This window comes from Neomonachus schauinslandi, chromosome 2 (assembly GCF_002201575.2).
Source record: "Neomonachus schauinslandi chromosome 2, ASM220157v2, whole genome shotgun sequence".
NCBI classification, from domain to species: Eukaryota; Metazoa; Chordata; class Mammalia; order Carnivora; family Phocidae; genus Neomonachus; species Neomonachus schauinslandi.
Window position 1 is genome coordinate 73,673,218 of NC_058404.1, and position 20,196 is coordinate 73,693,413.

At 39.8% G+C, this 20,196-nt stretch overlaps 1 protein-coding gene across 1 annotated transcript in view; it reads right to left on the bottom strand.

Annotated features, from left to right (window-relative positions):
- TMEM131L (transmembrane 131 like) overlaps nucleotides 1-20,196 on the bottom strand; it is a 162,227-nt gene that overhangs the window by 42,768 nt on the left and 99,263 nt on the right. The window contains exons 8-17 of the mRNA XM_044912863.1: nucleotides 9,944-10,021; nucleotides 9,594-9,747; nucleotides 8,232-8,290; nucleotides 7,807-7,915; nucleotides 6,017-6,110; nucleotides 5,368-5,521; nucleotides 4,352-4,522; nucleotides 2,953-3,022; nucleotides 1,568-1,685; nucleotides 337-478 (exon numbers count right to left, since the gene is read on the bottom strand). Of these exons, the coding sequence (XP_044768798.1) occupies nucleotides 337-478; nucleotides 1,568-1,685; nucleotides 2,953-3,022; nucleotides 4,352-4,522; nucleotides 5,368-5,521; nucleotides 6,017-6,110; nucleotides 7,807-7,915; nucleotides 8,232-8,290; nucleotides 9,594-9,747; nucleotides 9,944-10,021 (1,149 nt within the window). The remainder of the gene's footprint in view (nucleotides 1-336; nucleotides 479-1,567; nucleotides 1,686-2,952; nucleotides 3,023-4,351; nucleotides 4,523-5,367; nucleotides 5,522-6,016; nucleotides 6,111-7,806; nucleotides 7,916-8,231; nucleotides 8,291-9,593; nucleotides 9,748-9,943; nucleotides 10,022-20,196) is intronic.

A 20,196-nucleotide genomic window follows, 5' to 3' on the forward strand; every position in this document is an offset into this window, starting at 1 on the left:
CTCTGACAAATAAATAAAATCTTATGTAAAAATAAAAATAAAGTCTTAAAAAAAAAGATTTGCTCTGTTGTTCATAGCTGAACACTTTCCTGGCAGATAGATTTTGAATCGAAAACAAGCTTCAGAAAATGTATTTGTTTCATGCATTTTGAGTTTTACTCATTGTGTTCTTCTGACACTTCCCTACAAAATGCACTAAACAGCCTATGTGTGTCCCTTAAAAATGAACTTAAATTATGTTTGGTTCTGAAACAGTATTCTCAAGGTGGAAAGACCCTGGTAACTCAAGAACCCGAGAGCTGGGGCGTCGCTGACAAGGAGACATGCGACCCTTACCACGCTGCTCCTCAGGGCGGTTGCGCTGAAGTTCAACACCAGGCTGGGCTCTGCAATCAAACGAGGCAGAAAGAAAACAAAGGATTCCGACTCCTTGGATTTCTTCAAGCGACCAAACCGCGTCATTCCTAAAACAGTCCTCCTGTGTAATTCATAAAGAAAAATTACTTTGAAAAATCATTTTGACATTTAAAAAAATGAAATCACTAAATATCAATCCCACTAAAAGGAACAAGGGGTCTTGGGGGAAAATATGGCTTATTCTGAGTCTGGGGAAGAGAAAGTACAAGATGATCCTGAAACATCCTGTCTTACTAGAAAGCAAGGAAGTGCTCAAAGAATGAATGGTAAGAACATTTGAGGCTACCAACAAGCTAGCCTGAAGGGGCTCTCATCAGTCAAATCTGGGACAATTTAGCATCAAAAATAATAATGGTGGTAAGTGGTGGTAATGAACAAAGAATCCACAGGGATGCTCAAAAAGAATGTAGAATAAACAAAATAATTATAAACATCACCATTTTTGCAGCCATCAATCTAACAACTAACCGATCCAGGCAAGAACTATCAATGGATGCTAAGATCATGGGGTGACATGCTCTTAGACAACAGGAAATTTATATGATCTCAAATTATCATAGCACATATTATTTATTAATTACTTATTAAAGGAAAAATCCATCTATAACAGAGAGAGATCTGTCACACATACAATGGGGAGAGTCAAATGATTCAACTTAGCAACACCAACAATGGGACAAATTGACATATATGTCCCTTCCGAGGTGATGCAATGGTAAGGACATAATACCAACCAAGTAGTCAGCACTCTTCCCAAAAATGTTTAAAGCAAACGTAAACTTGAAACCCACAGCGCTGAAGGTTCTGTAAGACAAACGGCTAAGACTCTCTAAAGTGTCAGCATTATGAAAGATGAAGAAAGGGGGGGCAGGGATACACGTCTAAAGAAAATTAAGAAAACATGACAACCAAATGCAATGCATGATCCTTGAATGGATCCTGGATTTATGAGGAATATTTGAGTATTCACTGTACTATACTTTCAATGTTTCTGAGGTTGGAAATTTGTCAAAATAAAAGGCCCAAGAGAAATACTAATTCTTAAAAACTCAGTCGTGCAAATTCAATAAAGTACTACGTAGTAGTGTTCCCCCTCCCTGAGCCGGTGCTGAAGAAAAGAGACAAGCAAAGATGAACACAGAAGACATACTTGCAGCCGTCACCAGTTTTAAATTTCTTCCATCTTTCATACAATTTATTGGCAAGTTCTGAATCCATGTCCCAGGTAGACCGATCCAGAGAAAGACTCCCTTCCCAATTAGGATTTTCTACAAGTTAGACCAGATGTAATATTTAGATGTACAGAAAATGCAATTCAGTTAGGAAAGAAAGCCACAGGCTGTCAAACTTCTCAAACTGAGAGGACTGCCAAGCGAATCAACATCCCCCCCTTTCCTCTGACTGTACTTTACTAGGAGTCCCTCTAACCCAATGGCAAATGACATATCAAATAAAACAAACATGTATAAAACAAAACTAAACCGAATTATGTAAAGGTAATAATAACATAAAAGACACATGGCTCATGAATACAGCCTGAAACAAGTTAAAATTATTCTTGGAACATTTTTTTTTTTTTTAAATTTGAGAGAGCGAGAATGAGAGAGAGAGTACACGAGAGGGGGCAGGCTCCTCGCTGAGCAGGGAGCCCGATGCGGGACTCGATCCAGGGACTCCAGGATCATGACCTGAGCCGAAGGCGGTCGCTTAACCAACTGAGCCACCCAGGCGCCCTCTTGGAACATTTTTAACAGCTTTCAAGCTAACAGGCTAAACTGCTTCCCTGTAAACAGAGCTCGTCATCATCCAAGTCTTTCAGTGATTATGATCAGTGCTGATAGACAAACAACAGTCCTCCTAAAGAAGGGCACAGACCAGGGGCTGGGCCTGGAGAAGGTGCATGTTTATAATTACAAACTGGCCTCCTGTTCACCTCGCCCTCTCTACTTATCCGTTCTGTCTGATCTGTGCTAAAGAGCATACCAGGATGAGAAAGTGGGAATCTCCCCAAAGACATCTTGTACTGTACTGTAACAGTCTCCTTACATTAAATATTTCAATAAATCAGAAGGCAGGAGAAGGACTAGAAAGAGCTTCTAAATCAACACCATGTATTTCAATCTCACACCACAACTAGCACCCCCTGTAAGATGTTTATGTTCCTATAACTAAAGTCTTCAAATGCAATTCCAGGTTATTTTTACTAACTTGTAGTCAGCCCTTTTATAAAAGAACCAGAACCGTCCAATTTTTCCTGGACACAAGGCTGCTGTGACCATCAAATGATGTGTTTGGAAAAAAATCCCTTACAAAAAGTTCAAGGGGACATTATTAACACAAGTACCTTGGGTGTTTTTGGAGGATTCTTAACAATTTCAAGTCATTCTGTGAATGATCATGCTCTTTAAGAATAAAATATGACACAATTATGTTTACAGTATTAATTATTCCATCTACAAATGCTGTTTTTCCTCACTACTTCCCACCCAACACCAAACTAGAGTTCTATAGAAAGCCTAAGGGCAAAATACTTACCTGTTTTTGATTTTCCCATGAAATAATGCATGCCACAATGTGCTATCACTTCAAAACCCAGACTCCCTTCCTAGATTGAAAAGTAATATATGAATAACTTAAAACACAACACTAAACATAAAAATCCTAATGCACTCAAATGCGAAGCAGACAATGGCCTCCACCTCAGTGAATTTCTCTTTAACCAGAAGCCAAACAACAAGAAAGTGAATTCTTAGCTTTCCTTCTCCTTGAATGAGCGCTCTGAACTGTCTCTCACAGACAGGATCACGGCAGGGGATTTTGCACAATCTTCAATGCCCATAGGGACAATCCTTGGGCCCCAAAGACACAAAGCTGCCTTCTGAATTAGAGGTTAATCTCAGGACACTCCTGATAGGCTTTTTGTTTTTTAAACTGTACTCTAATCTTCTGAAAAACAGTATACCAATCTATAGTAACTCCTAAGCCACTTGGGACATGTAAACTGATGTTCCACTTCCTACATGTTGGGAAAGCACAGACTTGCTAACTTCCTACTTCCACATATATGTGAAACCTGCCTCCTCCCTCCCACAAGCAGCTCTTCTTAAAATGCAACTCTTGATCAGAAAAAGGAGATTTCTAAGAAATCTCCCCTGCTCAAAATACAGATGAATGGAATTAACCTTGCATCTTGTGTAGTTTAATTTTAGAGGTCCTACCTTTAAGCCTATAGCTAAGCATGAGGCATTTCTATCTATGAAACACCAACGCTAGTAAGTGAGAAAAATCATAAAGATGGTTGCATGAATGTCTCATAGTGAAAAATTAGAACCCAGCGTTATACAGAAGAGCTTGGATTAAAAAGAAGCAATAACAGTAACCAAATGAAAATAAATAAACATTAAGAAAAAAATGAGACATGTTTAAGATAAGATCTAAATTAAATACGGCTTACCCAGATTTTAGAAAGCATTTTAATTGATAACCCTTTCAGGTTTTAGATTTGGCCCACTAGAGAAATGCAAGGATACAAGCAACTGAGAGTCACTTACCCGAGGCCTAACTAAAGCATTCGACCGTCTAGTTTACTTGAATTCATTGCTAGTATGCACCAAAAGCTCAACTGTGTTTTCTATAGCAAGCATAGATTCCTTGCTCTTCAAATTTTGGAAACAAATGAAAATGAGATTAATCTATTTGTATTATTTTATTCCAGAACCTCAAATTACTTTATGAAAAATAGAAACTCTTTCCAAATAAAGAGTTCCATATCCAAACAACTGACCATATAAGATTGGCCTGGTAATATCTTTCAAATTTCTTAGCTAGTCTTCAAGAACTCTAAGCTTAACTCTGCCAATAAAACCCAAGCACTGTTAAGTTAACAAACAGTAATCATTATGAAAATTATAACACATAGTGTTGTAAATAATACCTTGATTGGGGCTGAGTAAATCTGTAGAGGTATTGCAAAAATGGCACCTATGTTTGTAGTCAAAAATACGTTGGTGAATAGGTTTATGGCAATGTCTTTAACAGCAAGTTTCAAAGAAAATATATTCCAACAGCCTGGAGGTAGAAATAAAGGGCCAGTGAAATTCAGAATCTAAAAAGAAAAAAAGCAAGAGAAATTACTTTTCCTAACACTAATTAGGATTAAGACCATTATAAAGTTAGTCACCATACATTACATCATTAGTTTTTGATGTAGTGTTCCATGTATGGTGATTCACATAACATTAAAAAAAACAAAAAAAACCCCCAAGGGTTCTAGAGGGGAGGGGGGTGGGGGGATGGGTTAGCCTGGTGATGGGTATTAAAGAGGGCATGTACTGAATGGAGCACTGGGTGTTATATGCAAACAATGAATCATGGAACACTACATCAAAAACTAATGATGTAATGTATGGTGATTAACATAACGGAATAAAAAGAAAAAAGAAAAAAAAAAGACCATTATAAAGTATGATACTAAAGGTCTTCTGTACTTTTAAAAATATAATTTTACTCACTTATTTCCAGGTCAAAGATCGAAATATTTTTATATAAATAACAGGTTTTAAATGTTGTGTATGCTACTGCTTTTAAATTTCACAAAAATAATCTTGAAATTTTCATGGGGTAGTATTTTGAAAAAGTCTATTTTGTCATTAATTAGGCTTACTTTTAATAAATACAATCTTTTTAGTATAAATTATACACTGTAATCTTTTTGAACAATGGTAAGAGCAAATATCATTTAAGAATATATCTTGGTCCCTTTTAACTCCTTGAACAAACAGTTAAAAAAAATAAAGAGATCCCAGAAGTAACTCTGAAAACATTGAAAGAAAAATACTTGCTTTAAAAATCAGAAGTAAAAATGAAATTTTATAAATATTAATTTCATAGCATCTGACCTTAAATAAAGCTTAAAATAGGCTAAAACCTGGATAAAAATACCATACGTACCTTTAAAATGTGCTTGGTTTCCTTGGAAACAAACACATCCTTTAATACAATGCCACGGTCGAAATGGTTGAGGTACCACATTGACCAAACTCCTGACGTGTTCTCGTGAGTCTCTATGTGAAACTGGGCTGCAGAGGAGTCCATTCTAAAATACCTGTGAACACAGGACATCACGCCATCAGCCTGGAGCCTGAGACAACTGTCAGCACTCACCGTGCCTCTGGGCGCAAAAAGAGGAGCATCATAAAACGTCAAAGAATGAAGGTTAGTAGTGCTAGGAAACAAGCTTCGAGACTGCCTTCTTCAACCTTCATGCCCACAAGGGGAGCATCTGAAGGCCAGAGGGGAAGGGACCAGGCCAACTCACGGAAGCTGCCAGGGCAAAGCCAGGACCCAAAGCCACGTCCTCTTCCTTTTCCCACACCCAGCTCGGCTCCCTGGCCCAGGACCTGCGCCGCTAACTGAACCATCCCGTTTCCTCTCCCCTGGTCTGCAGTCAGCCCTCCCACTGCTTGTTAGCTGTGTTAATGTATGGAAGGCAAGTCCTGAGAGAGAGAATCATACACATCTTATCAGTAATATTTTTAAATCATTGCGAGATGAAAACAAACGAACATACGATTAAGGGAAAGTGGAATCATTACCCTACCCTTGAACCACAGGAGAGGAGAGACATGCTTTTAGTGTTGAAGTGTTTTTTATTTTCTTCGTGTCCTCTTTAATCCCATTGTCACATGATGTAGCTGTTTTGAGACACAAAGAAATAAATGTGAACAAAAACAAGATCTATGTTTTATTTATAACTTTCTAATTACTTTGCTTTTCAGCCTCCATTAAAACAGTGCATTGGATATCAATGGTAAAATCCTTTCTCAAACACTCCTATCTTTTTCTCTGCTGGCTTGTTGCCAATCATCTAGAACACGGTGTCTGCCACCCACCCCTACATCCACCCCTTTTTTAAACCAACCTCTCACTTCTTCTTTTGGGGGAAAAAAAAAGAGAGAGAGAGAGAGAGTGAATGCTTTGTGGCTTCTCTTTACAAAGATCTGCATTCACCATAAATAAAGTCTTTAGTTCTGCCAGGGATGACAAAAGTGAAAAACGATGCTCAGCTGGGTGGGGTGAAGCATGTGGAGACATGAGCAAGAAAGGAAGACAACCAAAATAGCAAGAAGGAGCTTCACAGTGAAAGTAGGAATGAAGTCCAAAACATTGTGAATTATCAAAACAACACTTTCAAGCTTTCCTTGAGCTAGGTTGTAATATTAAGACACTGGTATTGAATTCTTAACTCTGATACTAACACTCAAGTCTTTTTTGGGGGGGGGTGGATTTTATTTATTTACTTGAGAGAGAGAGAAAGAGGAGAACGCGGGCGGGCGCGTGCGCGAACGAGGGAGGGGCAGAGGGAGAGAGAGAAGCAGACTCTGTGCTGAGCAGGGAGCCTGACTCAGGGCTTGACCTGAGCTGAAAGCAGATGCTTACCCAACTGAGCCACCCAGGCTCCCCTAGTCTTTTTTTTTTTTTTCTTAAGCTACATATTTGGCTCCAAAAAAATATTCAAACACTAACAAAAATGTGAAAATAAAGTCTACCATTCACCCCTGAGTTCCCACTCATCTTAGAGGAAACAACTGTTAGCAGATTCTTATGCATCCATCCAGTGTTCTGTACGTAGACAAGTACATAGACCCCCCTTAAAAAACACGACACGCACAATTCACCAGCCTCCTATCGATGGATGTTGACACTGCTTTGTTGTCACCAACAGTGCACATTTCTGTAGGTACAGTTGTGCATACATACATGAGTATATCTGCAGATGGTTCCTTGATGTAGAAGGATCAAAGAGCATCTATGTGCATTTTAAATTTTCTTAGATTGTCAATTTTCCCTCCAAAGAAGCCTGCATTGGTTTATACTCTTGTCAAAAATATCTGTTTTTTCCCCCTAATCATTACCAACACAGAATATTAACAATGTTTTTATTTTATTGATCTAAGTAATAAATTATATCTCGCTGCTTTAATTAATATTTTTTGAAATATAAGTGAGGCAGGGCATGTTTTCATATGTTTAAGACCATCTGCATTTCTTTACAGGACTCTACCATAAATAAATAAGAACCCAAAGTGAGGACTGGGTTTATACTCACTAGATCTGCATCACATTCTGCACCAAGAAACACAACTGGAGCAGTTAAGCTTTAAATGCAAACTCCTACACATGTGGCAGAATAAAAGTGACATCAACAATCTCATTCTTTCCATGATTCTCTCTCTTAGAACTATTAAGGCTGCAGTATTATAATCAAACTCATTTACTTCTGAAAACCTTACTTATTACTCTGTAGTTCTAAGTCATTTCATAGAAAGAATGATCATAACTAGATAATGAAAATAAAAAGAAAATCTCCGATATTTTTAAAATCTATACCTTTGCAAGTGAAAGAGGCGATTTTTGTAAAGTTTGTCGTGGAAGTAGGTAGGAGGACTGGTTCAAACTGCAGGGACAGAGCATCTCTCTGTGAGAAATGATGTACGTCCTACAAAAAAAACTCCATATTACTATCCTCAGCTGGGTGAATGTTTATCCAATTTGAATCAACTCTGTTAAAAGAACTAAATGGCTCAGACTGGCATATAAGTAACTGCTCAGCATATGTCTCTATAACAATATGAAGGGGGTGCTGACAACCTTCATCCTAATACGGGTTCAAGCAAGGGAAAATGGGTATAAATTAAAGCAGAAGAGAATTGAGACAAGTGTTTCTGTATCTGTTCCTGAAAAATCCTCATGCTCTGCAATTAAACACACACTTGTCAGCTTAAAATTTACTTTATGTAAGCATTTACAATTACCTGTATCCAAATAAGGCTGTTTCCTGAATGTAATATATAAATATTTACTGCCGAATCATCTGTCCAAAAAAATCAGAGCAATGAGATTAAAACAAAGAGCCATCTCATTCTCACACCTTAATATAGTAGTTAAAATACCATATTACACATTTCTATAGAAAATGTGACTCGTTTTTCAACACTACAATTGAAACAGGGAACTATTTTCTGTTGGGTATTCTTTTAAGTCACAAGAAAAAAGATCCATACAAAAAGATTGACCTACCAATATAGGATCTCTAAATGAAGATGAACTACCAGTGGTGAAATTCTGAGTTTAGGGCCATACTATAACTCCTCTGGATGAAACTAACCAATTGGACAGCTTTAAATAAAGCTATGTCCTCCTGTTGATTAGAGAGTCCCTCATTTCCTTATTTAGATGATCATATTTGAGGAAAAACAAAACCCTGGGATCTCAAAGCACAGCCTTCCTTTTAACCTTCACCAAAAGTGCTCCCCATGGGACAGGGGTCTTCTCTACATTGTTGTCTACGTGGCCATTCTGAGATGGAAAGTAAATGAGGCTTGACCAACAATTAAGACTCCCAAATAAAATTATGCTTTGCTAACAATTCTTTCTCTAGATACGTATATATGTGTTTATATGTGTGTGTGTGTGCATGTGTGTATGTGTATACATATACATACAAGTACACACACACATATATATATATACATATACATAATATACAAATATACCAGCACAGTCTTGCTAACCAATGGATAATAGAAAATGTCTACGTTATAAATGTCATGGACTATATAATATGTGTTGCCTACCAAAGTTCTTAGAAACTTAAACTGATGAACTAGGTAATTTCTGGTACAGGGGACACACATTTTCAAAGACAAAATTCATAGAAATGAACACTAAAATTCACACTATCCTCACTTGCCAGGCATCCAGGAACAACCAGCACCCAATCAACTATTAAAAGTACACATCAGCATGATTTAACTGAGCTTCTGCAAATCAGTAACAATGGAACAAGAAACAGGAGACTTAAAATACTCTGTGAATATTTATATTAGATTCTTGTGCCTGTTTAACTTGTTTACTATCTCCAGAATGCCAAGAAAAATCATTCCCAAGGTAACTCAGAATGGTTCGCAGTTGCCACTTAATTTACTCCAAAATAATACAGTCTTACTAGCAGTTGCAGATTGAGAACCAGTTACTGTTTCAATCTTTTAATAATGAAAGCAAAGGCTCTTTGTCTTGCATTGTATATATGATAGAATCTACAAGTAAATGCTGTAAGAATGATGATGCAGGTTAATCAAAATATATAATAAAAATTTTAAAAGATTCCACCTTACCTGAGGTCCCAGATTTATCTGTAGCTACATAAATAATAGAAAGATGATCTAACAAATCTTGTGTGTTTTCTTCAAATTCTTTTGAGGAGTTTTCCATGGTCACAATTATGCTCATTTGTAGCCGTAAAACATCATCAGATTCCATGTAACAACTCTGAGATTGGAGGGATGGAAAAAAAGGAAAAACTCAAAAAAAAAAAAAAAAATCATCCAAACTTGGTGATTTCAAATTTAGGAAAAGAAAAGCAAGGACATGTGTATTTCTGAAAGCAGAATATGTCATTTTATTTTTGATTTCCAAGCCAAGAGGCAGGAAAGGAAGAATAAAAACAGTGAATTTTTTAGTATACCTTTAATTGCTGACACACTTTATTATGTAAACTGCATTCCAGTTGCACTTGCAAGAGGCTAGTATTAGTGGTTTCTTCCTAAAAGAAGAAAAAAGGGGGGGAAACACTTAAAAGAGGCAAAAAGTTCAATCTCATATTCGTAGTAAACTATTATTTGTTCAGGACATTCATTCATTCATTCATTTAATAAATATTTGAGCATCTGCTAAATGATGGGTATTATTCTGGTAGCTGGAAATAAACATGAGTAAGACAGAAAACTGTCACTGAGCTTACATTCTAATGGAAATCATAAGCTCTCCCTTGGGCAACATGAAAATTCCTATTATGGCAGTAAGGAGATAAATATGTTCTAAATATACACAGGAACACTGTAGTTTGGCATTTCTTATACTTTCTGAACATTCTGTTTCAACATAGGAGTCTTTCATTTCAAAGTAGGTTCACCCAGTAATAGCCAGTTAACTGTTATGTCTGCCTTCCATTAGTAGAATGACGTTAGAAGTGGTGACAAAACACTCAGAGGGGTCTAAAATTCCACTGGCCATCATGATCATTTTTGATATGTGAAAGAGCTATGGACGGAAGAGACCAAAGTAAATGAAAAGAATGAAGAATTTCGTCAAATTCAAAGATCTTAACAGCCATACGGGATGTTAAGTGGCATATCTTTAAGAGGAGGAAATGCAAACCCCAACCCAGGAATGTAGCCGTGTGGGTGGGAGGGTGGGGGCTGCATACAGTGAAGGCACAGAGCAGTCAGGTAGTGAGGCATGTAAATCCAAACAACCTAAGCTGTGAGGGCTCCTTTTTTGTTCAGTCTGATGTGTCTGGCATAGTGATTATAAAATAAAAAAAGGCACTCGGCTTGGCAGCCACAGTCAGGACACTAGGAAATCTCAGTACAGTAAGGGGCATTCCCCAAATCCTTGGCTGACTTAATTGTGGGTAAGCAATTATTCACTCCAGGAAGATTTAGTATTAAGTAGAACCACCACAATGGTGTTTAATTTGTTAGATTTATTAAGAATTACCTAAGTATATTATGTTAAAATACCACATTTTTAACTACTGCAATTTTCATTCAGCAAATAAAGTACCAAAACTGGGGCACCTGGGTGGCTCCGTCAGTTAAGCGACTGCCTTCGGCTCAGGTCATGATCCTGGAGTCCCAGGATCGAGTCCCACATTGGGCTCCCTACTCATTGGGGAGTCTGCTTCTCCCTCTGACCCTCCCCTGTCTCGTGCTCTCCCTCTCTCTATCTCTCTCTCTCTCAAATAAATAAATAAAATCTTAAAAAAAAAAAAAAAGAAATTCTAAGAAAAATAAAAATAAAAAAATAAAGTACCAATACTGGAATCAAATATAATGCATTTTAAAATGCAGTAAAGAGGGCGCCTGGGTGGCTCAGTTGGTTAAGCAACTGCCTTTGGCTCAGGTCATGATCCTGGAGTCCTGGGATCGAGTCCCGCATCGGGCTCCCTGCTCAGTGGGGAGTCTGCTTCTCCCTCTGACCCTCCCCCCTCTCATGCTTTATCTCATTCTCTCTCTCTCAAATAAATAAATAAAATCTTTAAAAAAAATAAAAATAAAAATAAAATGCAGTAAAGATAATTAAGGAGTTTAGCCAAGCTTGTAAATGGGACCAAATACTAACCAAAAGCTCTTTTAAAAAGTAATTGCTAGTATCTGCTAGACTTAAACAGAACAATACCGTTTGTAAACTGAACCTAAAATCTTAAGGAAGAACTGCATTTCTGAATTTGTCTTTTTGTAAACGAGTCCCACCATCAAAGACATAAGAAGAAAAAAGCCCACTACTCTCTGAAATTGCTTTACCCAAAGTTATAAATGACCGCCTCATATCCCAATCCAATAGACACTTTTCATTTTGCCCAAGTCTTCGGCCAGTTTAACCCCATTATCCACTTGTGCTTCTCTTGGTTCTTCTCCTTCCTCTTTGGCGCCTCCTTTGTGGCTCTTCCCCCTCTCCTCTCAAGATGTTAGAGTTACTCCGGATTCTGTCTTTTGCCCTCTTCAGTCTCTCTCTCCAGGCAAACTCTGTGACACACTGAAGCTGCCTGCACTCCTCTCTCCAGCTCAGACCTCTCCATACACCTATGTCCAACCGATGGCCGGGCATCCTCCTGAATGCTCACACTCGCCAAGACAGCTACCCTTGCTGTGCGTGTCGTCGTGGCACCATTATTCATACAGTTATTTATGACAGAAACCTGCAAACCAACTTCACTCCACCTCCTCACTTACCCTTCTCACACAAACCCATAACCAAGTTATACTGACCCTACCTCCTCAGTACCCTTGAATCCATTCACTTCTCTTCATTCCCAATACCCTGGAGATCAGAGGTCAGCAGACTATGCCCATGGGCCAAATCCAGCCCACTGCCTGTGTTTGTAAATAAAGTTTTATTGGAACCCACCTATGTTCATTCTTTTGTGTATTGTCTATGGCTGCTTTCATGCTACAGCTGCAGAGATGAGTACTTGCAACAGAGACAGCATGGCCTGCAAAGCCAAAATTTACTCTCTAGGCCTTTACAGAAGAAGTTTAGGGACGCTTGTCCTCGTGGAAGGGAGGAGGAGAGGGAGGGAGGAGATAGGTAGGCTAGTCTCCCTGTGTCCACCTCTGCCCTCTCCATTCCGGTCTCCACAATGCATCAAAAGTGAGTTTAAAAATGTGCAAATCAGGTGACACCATTATCTGCTCAAAACCCTTCAAAGACCAAATCCTTTACTGTAGCTTCAAAACTCAGGCACCTGCCCAGTCTCTACTTCCTTATTTATGCTCCAGCCTCACTGGTCTGCTTTCTGCTCTGTTTTGCCTTCAACCTCTGAATGTATTCTTCTGCTGTGAACTCACATCCCCATATCCAGCCTTCCTCTACCTAACTAAACCTTCATGTCCAGCTCAAACAACCCCTTCACCAAGGTTTTCCCTGACATCACAGCTGGGGTAACTGCCCATTACTTACACCCACCGCACCTTTTCCCTGAACACTCCTCATTATAATGTAACAACCTGTTCAAGGTCTGTCTTCCCCAGAAGATTGTAAGCACCTTGTTTGATGCTTTTACCACAATGTCTACCACTTAACTCAATATGCAGTTAGTGAATGAAGAGAAGTGGGCACACAGCCACAGATGCTTGCTTGAAAAAGGCAAGCTTGAAACAGGCAAGAAACTAAAAATAATAAACAATAGCTATAAAATAAAAGAATATACCAGAACCTGTCATTTGACATGTACTTCTGACCTAAAACTTCAAAAAAAAAAAAAAAAAAGTTTAAAGAAAAACCCATATCAACACATTTTCAACATATGCATTTATAATAGTTATGTTTTTTGAAAATTTACAGTAATTTAATTATAGGCCTTAACCTCACACGGTAATTATCTTACCTAAAATATTTCTTCAAATGTTGAAATGTTTTAAGTTCAAAATTATGATTTTTGGACACAATTAAACAATCCAATTTGCACAGTGATCTGATATAATATAAAGCCCAGTATTTGGTCATTCTTGATAAGCTTCTAGATGAATTTATAATTTACCATTTTAAGTAAGATTCCTCTCTTAGCTGGAAGCGTAACAAAAATAAACTACCAAACTCTCATTTGTTGTAGAACATTTCAGAGGCCCACAAGGGGGAGTCCCAGCACCTCCAAACTGTCCTTGAAGCAGGCCAATTTTTCTAGAAGAGCAATTTAAACATCCATATCTTTATCAAAAGAACAAAACTATTGTAATCTTAAGAAAGTAAACTATAACCAAACCATGAGCCACCTGGGGCAAACACACACACACACACACACATACACACACACACACGGATTAAATTCTCTCTGAAAGGGACCCAGCTGAACACATTTGTTATGATGGTGGGACATCCCCTTATCCAAGAGTGTGCCTGGGCACATTATAAAAGGAAAACGGAAACGTACTTCTCTACTTTTCAAACCCCTCAAATCACTTTAACAAATTAGTTCATGAATTTTACAGCTAAAAAATAAAATAATTTCTTGGTAATTACCACGTAAAGTATATGGTATATGGTTCTTGTAGAAGCTGGGGGGAAATGTGGTTTGTTGGGGTTAAATGACTTGTCAAAGGTCCTAAGGTTGGCTAGTGGAAACCAGAAAAAAAAAATCTGCAGGTCTTTTAACACAGGTCAGTACTTTTTCTAAGTAATCAGAACAGACCAAGTCTACTTCTCCTAAATTTAAAAGCTGGAAAGTTCTTCACCATGGAAACACGTATTAGAAAACCCTACCAGGAGATAATGCAATCCTAGTCCAGAAAATGGCAGTGTTAAAAACCCCCTTTTGTAACAGCTTATATTCTCATGGTTTTGTGTTATGACTCTAGTTAACTGGATCTAAGAGAGAAGAAATCACCTAGTTCTCTTCTTGCTAAGAAACTGGTGTTTGTGCAGCAGGCCCCCGGCAGAGTGTGATTTGGGGGGGAGGGGGGATCGTGTACAAGTAAAGAGGGAAGAAAATGATAGACTTCAAGTCCTGCCCTCTTAGAGGACTTCTCCTAACAAGAATAAACCAACATCTTAACAAAAGCATATGAGAATCTATAATATAGTGACTATCAGAGGCCTTGAAATCATGGCGTTCATAGTAATGACCACACACAGAAACCTTGCATTTAAGGAATGGTTAAGGAATATATAAAAGAATTACAGATAAATTCCAATATTAGGTCTTACTTTTCTCCCCTTCCACAATTTGGAACGCTAAATGTTAAAGGTTCTTATCCAGGTAAGTGTCTTACACCAGCATGCGTGTCAGCAGGAACCCAGAGCCGGTATAAGCCACGTGACCGGTCCAGACGGTGGCCCACATATACAGTGCTAGGTATACAGTCTATAGAGCAAATGAGCTTGCATAAAACAGGCCCTCTCTTGGGTCCCTTCCCCACAGCGGCCATGTTCTATGACCAAACTCCTAATTTAGTGTTTTCTGCACAACAGATGGGCTCAGCGGAGTTATTAGTCAGCACCATAGAGCTGCCTTCACCCTTCACCAGCAACAGGGCTTCAGCCCTCCCCACAACCACTGCCTTGCTAATCCTCAGATACTTAACCACTGGAACAAAATTCACCTAACATTGCCCGACCCCTCGCTGAAATATCTGTAAAAACCGAGGAAATGGCTGAAATTCGTTTTTCTGTTTTAAGGGAAGAGGGGATTAATGTACACGTCTTGCTTTTCCTCTAAGCACCTCTATTTTAGAGAAGGCTTTGCCGTTAATTCAATTCGAGATGAGACTCCAGCCACAAAGCCTTAGGGACATCCCCTACCCTGCCTATGACTCAGTCTCCTCTTAGATAACGCAGAGTTAGTGAGTTCGCAGCTATGTTATGAGCCCTAAATGAGATACACAGGACACAGCACCGGGCATAGAGCAGACCTTCCAAAGGGAGTGTTACTGTCCTTTCTTGTTCATTCACAGTTAATGCATTAAATGAGTAAAATTCTACAACAAATAACTTAAATGCTTCTGGGAAGCATTTTTCCCACATCAAAGTTGTAAGAGGGGAAACTCCTCTTCCACACTCCTTTGGTTTCTAAGAGAAGTGGGTGGTGGTTGTTGTTTTTTCTTAAACACTTCAAGTTCTTTTTGTCTTACTTCACATTTGGTTCAGAACCCCCAAAAAAAGAAGAGCTATTTGTTGCCCACCACCTTCCACCCTCCTGAAATGTGCCAGAGACCCTGAAAGACAGACAAAAAAAAGCAATGTGGAGAACAAGTCCTTAGATCCTGAGACTTTTCGTTGGACCAAGGGACAGTGGCCTGTATTGCGCAACACTCTGGCTTTTGCACTTGGGGAGCTGGCTTTTAACTGTTCCGAGCTGGGCTGGCAGTTTCAGGACAGCCTTGTGGGATTTTCACCTTGGTAGGTCATGCAGCATATGGTGGCTTGATCCAAAGGCAAGCAGCTATTTTTAGACAATTGGATGCTGCTGGACCTTAAGCAAATGGCTAGTGGGTCCTGAAGGCCTGGCTCAGGCCTTGACCCTGGGCCCAGGCTTGGCAAAAGTTTGGGCTTTGTGATGCAGGTGGTGGTAGCTTGACCTTGAGCAATGTGGGCATAGCTTTTACCTAAATAGGTGTAGCCATGGAGAAAATCAGCCATGGCTGTGGAGAAAAGGATGACGCAGTGGGAAAGAGTATGGTGGTTCCTCAAAAAAATCAAACATGGAATTACTGAATGATCCGTAATTCCACTTCTAGGTATATACCCAAAAGTGATAGGAGGGATTTGAACAGATATTTGTACACCCAAATCCATAACAGCATTACATGCAGTAGTCAAAAGCAGAAACAACCCAAAATCCATCCATGGATGAATGAATAAACAAAACATGGTGTATCCATGCAATGGAATGTTATTTAGTCTTAAAAGAGAAGTTGTGACACATATACTAGAACATGGATGAACCCTGAAAACATTACAAGAGAGTGAAATATGCCAGACACGAAAGGACAAATATTCTGTGATTCCACTTATATGAGGGGGCCTAGAATAGTCAAATTCATAGAGACAGAAGGCAGAATAGTGGTCATGGGGGACTGAGAGGAGAGGTTAATGGGGCGTTGCTAGGTAGTGGGTATAAGAGTTTCAGCTGGGGAAGATGAGAAAGTTCTAGAATGGATGGTGGTGATGACTGCACAACAGTGTGAATGTACTTCATGCCACTCAACTGCACACATAAAATGGTAGTTTATGGTGTATATACTTTACCACTAGAAAAGGAAAGGGAAGGGGAGAAGGAAAAAGGCAAAGGAAAAGATGTCCTAGTCAGGGCTCCCCTCACAATAGAGAGAGCTTCCAGGGCTGGACCATCTGCTTTTATAGCCAGATCTTGAAGAAACTGTTGGGTCCAATTCCATACAGGCAGTACAGACAGGTTGCTCCGAAATCTGTACCTTTTTTACACATTATCTTCATGGATAAGAGTTGGAACTATGAAAGAATCTAGTTTAAATTCATGTGGGCTGGTCCACAGACTCAAAAGTTCCTCCCCAACTCACTGGCTCTAGATTTATTAATCATCTAAATGCTAACCACTGCTTTAGATGCTCAAGATCCCAAATGACAGATACACAGATGGCAGATTTTATAAAGAAGCAATAAGTGTATAAGATAGAAGATATGCTCCCATCTTGAGTTGAGGCAGAGAAGCCATTTGCCAGAATTACTGCATGCACAAAGAAGGCAGCCACTAAGGCCGAAACAATCCGGTTCACTCTGGACATCAAAGAGGTGCTAGAAGGTTAGGGAAACATGCTTTAGTTTTCCTATCAGAGCAAGATGAACAGAAAACAAAACAAAAAAGGCAGGTTGATGGACCAGGAGGAAGAGAGGGCTCACCTTAAGAGAAAGACTAACCTCTTAGAGAGCAACTAGACAAAACTTGAATGAGAAAACGAGACCTCGGAGGTCCAGCTCGACAGACATACAGAGAGACAGAAGATAGCCTGGTAGCTAACTGAAATGAGGGAGACAGATCTTTGTGCTTATTGGAGCTTTAAAAAAAATGGAATGAAAGAAGAAAAGCAAGACCTCAGCAGACAGGATTGTTTGCCCCGAAAAAACCAGGCTTTTGTTAGAGGAGTTAGGGAGAAACACACTTCTAAAGCCAGGTGCGGAATCCACAGTAAGAGCAACTGAGGACTGAGACAGCTATCCCCAGGACTACTACATAAGACCTGGGCAGGTTCAGGGGTACAGGGGACAGGAAGATCAGAGCAGAATGCTCAGAGCATATAAGGGAGAGACACAGTTACTGCCCGTGCCCAGGGGCAACATGTTTGAGAAGCTTACAGAAGTAGGACTCAGTCTAAGAGAAGGCACAGCAAGAAGAGGAAACCCATTCAAGGGGAACCAGGCAAGACTATCGAGACAGACCGACCCCAGGCCTGATTTAGATGTTGGTGTGATAGAAGAGCATCTCCTGTGGAAGACTCTCCAACACAGGGAAGAGAAGATCTGTTTGAACAATAGATGCTTTCAGCAGACCCAGAACTTAATTGACTTTAATCTCTCTTCCTTTAGGAGAACTCACAAGAAAATATCTAAAGGAACATCTAGAGGAAAAAAATACATATATATATAATCTAGACTAAAAAGAACAAGAACAAGAAAAAAAAAAAAAAGGACTGAACCAATTCCAGAAAACAGTAGCAGCCTTACAGGTGTTAGAGAAAGAAAAAGACTAACAAAAAAGCTGGTTACATGGCTAGAAACTCAACTGAGCCTTCCTGAGAGGAAGAGGGGCCAGGAGAAGCCAAGCATATCCTGGAGGCATGGCCCACAACTGCAGAGAAAGAGGGGCACACTCACAACCTGGGGGAGACAGTGAGTGGCTCACCACCAACGTGCTATCCCCACCAGGCCCTCAGCTTCCCAAAGCCAAAGGTCAGCAGCAGCTCCCCTCCAAGAATCTGCTGAGAACAATGCTCCACTTGAAACAGGTAGGGCTAAACGGGAAAAGCCTTCTCTAAGTAGGTTCCAGAAGCCTAAGTGAATCTACCGTAAGAGGCCATGGAAACCAGTGTGTGCACAGATCCCAGTGCCCTTGCCCAGGCACTGAGGCTGCTCCACCCTCAACAGGGTGTCCACACCATTCAGCACAGGAGTGCCAGAAACAAGGGTTCCGTGCAAGGAAGGAGAACAAAGACACACCTGTGACCGGACTGCCACCATTGCCAAGTGCTCACTTGGAGGGAAGACCAGAGCACCACAGGGGCTACCTCCCGAGAGAAGCTGGTCTGTACAAGTGGCGCTTCCCCAAGCCCCCGATGTCCCAGGGCAGCCTCCTGACAGGCAATCTCTCCCCGCTGAGTTTAAACGCAAAGGTCTTGGAATCAGAACAACTGGCATAAACCAAAGCCAAAGCCAAGGTGATGCTCTCCACCCTCCATCCCTCTTTTTGGAAAAATGAAGTGCTGGGAATAATTCTGCTTAGAATTAGTCCCTTGAGGGCTGCACGTTTTCCACGTCCGGTGGTTGGAAGGTTGATAACTGATATTCTTGTGTGTCTTAAGATTCTAGACTCAAGAGGGGCTCAAGAGAGACTTGATACTTTTTTTTTAAGATTATTTTTTTATTTTTAAGTAATCTCTATACCCAACATGGGCCTCAAACTCACAATCCCAAGATCAAGAGTCGCATGTTCTACCAACTGAGCCAGCCAGGCGCCCCAAGCAACTCAGTATTAAGCCAGTGTAACTTGGGGAAGCCTCATGCACTCTACTGAGAGCGAGCCCTGGCCGTAGCTGCTGAAGGCTCCCCAGCTCACACAGGCATGGACAACCTCTCGGGCTAAGACCAAAAAAATAAGAAATTGGGGAGGGCTTCAAATTCTTTTAATGTTAACTCACAAGCCAAGATAATTTGATATGGGACTATAGCCTTGAACTTTCACATCTTGCCAGAGGACTGAATCTTTGAATTTAAAAATTGTCTAAGAGTTTCACAATAGGAGAAGGTTTATATTCATAACTTTTTTTTTTTTTAAAGATTTTACTTATTTATTTGAGAGAGAGAGAAAGCACATGAGAGGGGGGAGGGTCAGAGGGAAAAGCAGACTCCCTGACAAGCAGGGAGCCTGATGCGGGACTCGATTCAGGGACTCCAAGATCATGACCTGAGCCGAAGGCAGTTGCGCAACCAACTGAGCCACCCAGGCGCCCCCATAACCTTTTTTTTTTTAAGTGATGAATACATTTTAGTCAGATGCCAGGTACTAGTTCTAAGCACTTTACAAGTATGAATTTAGTCAACAGCTACAGCAATCCTACAAAGTAGTGCTATTATTATTTATTTCATAGATAAATTGAGACACAAAGACATTAGGTAATTTGGCTAAGGTCACTCAGAGGTGACCAAGATTTTTCCCCAGGTGGTCTGGTTTTAGAATTCACCTTCTTATTCACTACACTATATATCTCTATGATGGGGCATACTTATATGGCTGGTATTTTTTTATTGCAGTATCTTAACTCTGTTATTTGATCCCACTGCAAAAACTCTGATAAGCTGTATTGAATATCATACTTGAAAAGAATTTGGAATGGAAAACAGATGAGGACATGAACTTTCAACCTTGACTGCAGTGTGCCTTTGGAACAGATTATTAATGAATTATTCTAATCTATCTCAGAGCTTTCTAGGGGCAAACTCAACAATGCTCCCCAACAGTCTGCGGAGGAT